This window comes from Myotis davidii, unplaced genomic scaffold (genome assembly GCF_000327345.1).
Source record: "Myotis davidii unplaced genomic scaffold, ASM32734v1 scaffold370, whole genome shotgun sequence".
In the NCBI taxonomy this organism is placed as follows: Eukaryota; Metazoa; Chordata; class Mammalia; order Chiroptera; family Vespertilionidae; genus Myotis; species Myotis davidii.
Window position 1 is genome coordinate 8,445,353 of NW_006288615.1, and position 6,859 is coordinate 8,452,211.

At 43.7% G+C, this 6,859-nt stretch overlaps 1 protein-coding gene across 4 annotated transcripts in view; it reads left to right on the plus strand.

Annotated features, from left to right (window-relative positions):
* The first annotated feature begins 600 nt into the window (after window positions 1-600).
* The window catches only part of FARP2 (FERM, ARH/RhoGEF and pleckstrin domain protein 2), a 93,462-nt gene continuing 87,203 nt past the window's right edge, over window positions 601-6,859 (plus strand). For all 4 annotated transcript variants that reach the window (XM_006760532.2, XM_006760533.2, XM_006760534.2 and 1 more), the window contains exons 1-2: window positions 601-769; window positions 6,033-6,264. In XM_006760532.2, coding sequence (XP_006760595.1) covers window positions 6,061-6,264 — 204 coding nt within the window. In that variant the 5' untranslated portion in view covers window positions 601-769; window positions 6,033-6,060. The remainder of the gene's footprint in view (window positions 770-6,032; window positions 6,265-6,859) is intronic.

The following is a 6,859-nucleotide window of genomic DNA, read 5'->3' on the forward strand; positions in this document are numbered from 1 at the left end:
CCTTCATAGGCCATCTTCCTTCATGCTGACCTACACAAAAATGCTATGCGCACCAAGCCTTCTGACTCCTAGTGTACCTTTTCCTCTTCCAGTTTCTCAGAACATTGCTCTGACTTTTGTTGTACTGATAATCTAACCACCAATAGAGAAAAATGGTCTATGTGTGGCTTCTTTCAGGTAAATCCTCATTTTAATAAAAAAGAATTTAATACCTTAACTCAAAGTCCTGTGGTCCTCAAGTAATTTAGCTTGTCAAACATTTATGGAACACCTACTATTGCAAAACACTGAAGCTGATGGAGGGAAGCGGGGGGAAAAAATGGACACATATGTAATACCCTTTGTAATAAAAAATTTAAAAAAAATAATTAAAAAAAAAGAATTGTAAGGTTTGAAAATATTGGTTATCTAAAGTCATAAGAGTGGGGCTGGGTGTGGTGAAATAACCACTCATCCATGGCCGAGTTAGACTTAGATCCCAGGTGCACTGCCTCCAGACTTCCACCTCCTACCCCCAGGCTACTGCTGTGTCCTTCCTTCCTCATTTCCCATGAGTGCCTGAGTGTCCACATGATTATTTGGCCTCTTTTATCACAGCCTGGGGACACCTTTCTGTTTTCGTGAGCTGCCCTTCAACACCAGAGGTTTTTGAGGTTGGTGACTGTGACTGCCCTTCCTGGTACATTGCCCAGGATGCAGGTTCTTGTCAGTCCTTAGGCTTCACATATGTGACATCGATCCTGAAGCACCTGTTGGAGCAAGTGTACAGGTGAGTTCTGAAGTGCCCTTCTCCCCAGCTTTTAAGCACCAGACGTGTTTTCTATGGCTTTCAACAGATGGGCTGTATCCTGGGGAGGGGATGTTGTGAAGCTGGCCCTGTACCCTGGGTGGGATGCCCACCCGCCCTCCACTGGCCAGCCGTTTGTTCCTTGTCAGCTCTATGAAGCCTTGGCTAGCAATGCAGGTTCTGGCAGTTTTCCTCCAGGTCCTTACATTGATTGAATTACTCAGTTGTTTATTCTAAAACCTATCAGCCATGCTTACTAGAAAGGGAATAAAAAGGGTCCATCTCTTGCTGCATTGTGTTAAAGAGGTAATGCAATCCAAGGTTGAGAACCAGGTGACAATTCCATTTAAATGCCATCAGCACCAAAAGTTAATTCCCAACACTGCAGTGGGGTTTAGGATATTAGAACGTGCAGGGGAATGAGTGCCATCTTCTGTGTCCTTCGTTGGTCACTGTAGAAGTACAGCAAGTCCTCAGTCGTCGACAGGTTCTTGGAAACTGTGACATTAAGATGAAACAACCTAAAGTAAGCCAGTTTTACCAGCAGCTAATGATGTGAATCAGAGCTAAGTTCCTACCACATATTTCTGGTCACAAAAACATCACCAAACTTCTAAATAAAGACCCCAAACACTTTTAATATTAAACATTGAAATAAATGCCAGCTACACATACATTTGAGAAACATTAATACTAAAAACAAGTAAGGTAACAATTTTCTAACCTGCTGGTTTCAGTTCAGGGTCATGGATGGCTGGCGCCTCTCCCAGCAGCTCAGGACGCAAGGTGGGGGCGCCCCACCCCCACCAGTGCCCTTCCATCTTAAGGCCACCCATGCGCACAAAGATAGAGACACTGTACATGTACATAGGGCATTCCTCTCATGTGACGTCCTTGGGATTTGGGACATCCAGAGTCCCCGGAGGAAACCCATATGGACATGGGAGACCGTGTACACTCCGCACAGACAGTGGTCCCACTAGGAATGAACTTTTTCCTCATCGGTGTTGTAAGGAAATGACATTGAACAGAATGACGTTATTCAAGAACCTGTTGTGTGTTTTTTGGTCCTCCTAAAAGAAACAACCAAAAATATTTCATGGAACGTAGATTTTTTTTGCACAGAGAAATTTGAGCAAGCTCCCTTAGTGTGATTACGGGCTGCTGTGTCGGGAGCTGTGAGCTGATTTTCCAGCAGAGACTGGGAACATGGTGGCCAAATCCAGGCTGGGCTTGGGTCCTAACTCTGTCACTTCTGAGTTATGTGTTCTGTGGCAGACTTTTGTTTTTAATAGACTTTTTTCTTTTTTTCTTTTTTTTAGAGCAGTTTTTAGTTCACAGCTAAACTGAGTGAAGTTATAGAGAATTCCCATATGACCCCTGCCCCAACTCTGGCGCAGCCTCCCTGGATATCAACACCCTCCCTCCCCAGGCAACATTTGTTACAAACCTGCATTGACACATTGTTAGTCAAAGCCTTGGCAGACTTTTGAACCAAATTCTTCCAACTTCAAGGTGGAATATGTCTCAAGGTGGTTTTTTAAGTTTTTTATTAAATGAGTATGTACGCATAGGAGCTGAGTTTATCGTAGGTAGCACTAAATGTCAGTAGTGGAAACTATACGGCGACCGGCAGTATTTTTAGAAATGAAGACCACAAAGCATTTCAGTCTGGTGCAAGGAAGATGGGAAAATGGGCTGCGGTCCCTCAGAGGTCACTTCTCTCGGGATTTCTGGAAAGGTTCTCTGGCAGCAGCAGAGACGTGAGCAGGGGCTGCAGAACACTGGGTGTGTCAGGGACTGGTAGTGACCTTGCTCTGTTTATTTCTAGTCTGGCTTGCATATTCTTGCCTCTGTAATGTTGGTTTATAAGCATACAGAACAGAACAAAGTAACTTCTGTAGGTCATAATTTGCAAAAACGGCTCAATGAAGACATCTTTCCTGGAGTCAGGCTGGAGGAAGTCATCGGGCTGTAGAAAGTGACTTAGATGATCAGCCTCACTTTCTACAGGAAGTATCCAGTTATGCTGCTTGTTCTGAAATAGATGGATAGCCTTTGAGAACAAGGTTAGCTGACATTCACAGCACTGGAGTTTCCTACTTTCAAGGTTTTCTTAAACGTAAAGCCAAATGCTCATTAAATGGGTAGTTTATGCCACATTACTATTATATCATAGCAGATAGATTTTTCTTTGGAACGTCACAGCAGGGTCCCTCCTGGGGCATTGACTCAAGTGAATCTGTCTTCCTCAGATGACCCTGAGTTTCAGCATCAGCTGTGCCAATGTTTATAGTAGAGTGGATCTAAGTTTGCTGTGAGGAAGGAGTTTCCTCTAGGGAGCCATGTTTTAGTATTCCTTGAACTAAGAAAAGTCTTTTATGTGCAATATGTCTTTCGTTCTTCTGACAGATGAAACAGTGTTAAATTAAAACTGCTGTTTTAAATATGTTTTTATTATAAAATAAACACAGACATAGAAAAACCACATGAGTCAAATCTATAGCTCAATCAGTTATAAAGTGAATGATGCCCTGGTCAAATAATAGAATTGAGCCCCCTTACCCTCCAGTGACAGACCCCTCCCACCACTAAGGAGGGACCACTGCCCTGACTTTTCTAGCAATAACCTCCTTGCATATTTTCCTTAGCGTTTTCTCACCTGAATGTGCCCTCTGGACACTATGGTTTGGTCTTTCTTGCCTTTTTTTAGAAGTATGTGTGTAGACATGACTTTTTTTTTTTTAATATATTTTATTGATTTTTTACAGAGAGAAAGGGAGAGACATAGTTAGAAACATCGATCAGCTGCCTCCTGCACATCTCCTACTGGGGATGTGCCCGCAACCCAGGTACATGCCCTTAACCGGAATCGAACCTGGGACCTTTCAGTCTGCAGGCCGACGCTCTATCCACTGAGCCAAACCGGTTTCGGCGACATGACTTTCTTATAATGACAGAAGAGAAAGAGCCTGAAGAAGTTTTTTCCATATAAAATTATTAAGAACAAATGTAAATGAGAATTATACAATGGAATAAATAAGGATAGTAACTTCTAAAAATATATTCTGGTTTACATGTTTTCAGAATTGTACCTTGGCTTAAAAGTGGAAAGGTAGCTTTGGTGCCTAAAATAAAACACCCCCCAACTGGTTTCAAAAGAACCTACTCTTGATGGTTCCGGGTTCGCTAAATGTGAGCTGACCAAGAGCTTAATCATGTTTCACACAGGAGATATCTTCCCTCACTTTTGTACTAACTGTTCAAGTTTGTGAAATTGAAATGAAAAAGCTCGTATTTATGATTCTCAGAACCTGTATATCTCAGGTTTACTCTTAATGGCATGAAAACAGTGATTTCCTCAAGTGTCGTTCTGCTTGTGAGGGAGCCCTGTCTTTGTTTCTGAACTCTACACAATGCATTGCATAATGAGGCAGTTCGGGTTCTTTGATGCCAGTGACTTTAAGTAAACACATAGCAGACATTTACAGTAGTATTTAGTTCCTGTTCTCAGGTGCATACAACCTGGAGAGAGAATTCTGAAGATAATAGGTAACTGCTAACCCAACCCAAACGTGTGAGGGAACTGAGACAGGAGGTGTGCTTGGCAGAATAACACACAGCCTCATCCTGTGCCGTGCTGTTCACCTTCCACTTTCCTGGGGGTTTCACTTCCTTGCTTTGCGCTTTGTGTCTTTAACCAGATGTGCATGGAAGTTCTCGCCCAGGTAGGGTTTAATTGGACAGAGTGGGATGCCTGGCACCTGGTCCTTAAGAAGCTTTTAGGACTTAATTCAAGTAAAAAGTGTATGAGTTTGTCTTGATAACAAAATAAGCATGACAAAGAGAAAAGGGCCGAAGGACTCAGCCAGCCATGCAGTTTGCAAGGAACTAGACCAGGAATGTAGTGAGATTAATCCTCTAAAACATTTACTGCAAACTCGTATAAGACTTTTTGAAGATGATTATGTGAAACAAAACACTTGGCAGCAGCTGCATTCTTTCTTGATTATACATCTGGCATTCGTTTTCGTCATATTGTGTTTTACTGTTAAATATGTTTCTTTAAGTTGACTTTCAAACATAAATACATATATTTAAGAAGGAAATTTACCATAAATAGAAGGTAACTATATTAATGAATACAATTCAAAGCAAACTAGTCTTATTAGATTCTGGCTCATACTTAGCCTGTTCTTTCTTTGTTAAAAAAACTCTGAAGTGATTTGCCCTGCTCAACTCAGTAGCTTAAAAAGCAGAGACCTTCCCCAGGGCACAAGGAGGATTGAAAAGGGCACCCAGTGCTGCCCCAGCTACTTAGCTCTGTTGGACCCTCCGTGTTGTTACCAGTTAGGTGGGTGGTAGGTGGTCATTGTGAGGACGGGATGGGAGGATGCCTTCCAACCTCAGGTGTGTGATCCTCGTGACACTCACCTAGGCTCTCCTCTACTGTGCCTGAAATTATTTCCCTCACCATCGGTGGCACCCACTCCAGCCTTGTGAGACACGACGTAGAAAAACCAAGGAATGCAAAGCTGACAGAGTCAGGGGTGGTTGTCTTGAGCTACTGTCCTTGGAATTTTCCTCACCCATCAGCAGAAATGAGGAGCCTGCTGAGTGCACTGGTGCTGTGCCATGTGGGACCTGTTACTTGTGCCAAAGGCCCGGACAGCACAGTGGATGTGTGGCTGGTTGGCAGAGCCTCAGAAGGACTAGCCCTGCCAGCCTCTTGCCCTCTGCCCACCGAGTGATGGTGAGGCAGCTCTCATAGGAGCTTCTGTGGGGTCAGTGTGCTCAGATGCCACCCAGCCTGCAGAATCCCCTGAGGAATACTGTTATTGGAGGTGCTTGTTATATTTTCTGTTCCACCAACCAAGTATGAGTAGAAGATAGTTGTTTATTTTTTTTAATCCACTCAAGGATATGTTTTTATTGATTTTTCTTTAGAGAGTGGAAGGGAGAGAGAAACATGGATCGTTTGTCTCCCATACACGCCCAACCGGGGATCTACCCACAACGTAGGTATGTGCCCTAACTGAGAATCGAATCTGCAACCTTTTGCTGTATATAGGACACCACTTCAATCAACTGAGCCACCCACCCAGGACACCTTTGTAATTTTATGTAATTTAAGTCTCATTGGAGTTTAAAATCATGCAGAGAATTTGTGTACCTGGTCATTTTTTACATTGTTTTGATGTCTAAATAGCTGGTGGTGATTCTTTGGGTTTTATTTTTTTTGTAGCATATTCCTCACTCTTAGCTGATGAAGAATGGGGGAGATAGAAGGAACATACCGAGCCCTGCAGACTCCAGGGGCACGCCTTGGCGCCCAGCCCCCGGCAGGAGTAAGCACCCTGGAGCCTGGGCAGGCTCCCTCTGGAGGGATGACGCGGATGGCAGCTAGAATGCAGGAGAAGTGCTTTCCTCTCAGAGTAAAGCTGCTGGACAACTCTTTGGAAATGTTTGACATTGAGGTAAGAAGTGATTTTTGGAGGCATAGTTTCTTATATTTTCTTCTTCTTTTTTTTTTTAATCCTCACCCGAGGATATTTTTTCATTGATTTTTTTAGAGAGAGTGGAAGAGAGAGGGAAAGACAGAAAAACATCAGTGTAAGAGAAACACATCGGTTGGTTGCCTTCTGCATGCGCCCTGACCAGGGCCCGGACAGGGTAGGAGCCTGCAACTGCCGTACATGCCCTTGACCCGAATCAAACCAGGACCCTTCAGTCCACAAGCCGATGCTCTATCCACTGAGCCAAACCAGCTAGGGCATGAAAATTGAATATTATGCCCCAAATTACATTTTGCTGGTTAGACATTGCTTTTTTATGAAGTTGGCTAAAGGTGGCTTTGGTACACCCAATAAAATCCTTGCAGATGGTGACATTGCATTTCTCCTTTCAGTTTGGAGAATGGGATCCTCCTCTCTGTCCTTTAAAATTCCGATCATGTTGTCTGCACTTTTCTCTTTTGAGAAACTGCCTGGTGCTATAGAGCGCAGACTGGAACCAGGTTCTCCTGGCTTAGCCACTGGCTGCCTGGGCAGGGAGGCAGGGGATGGGGGGCGG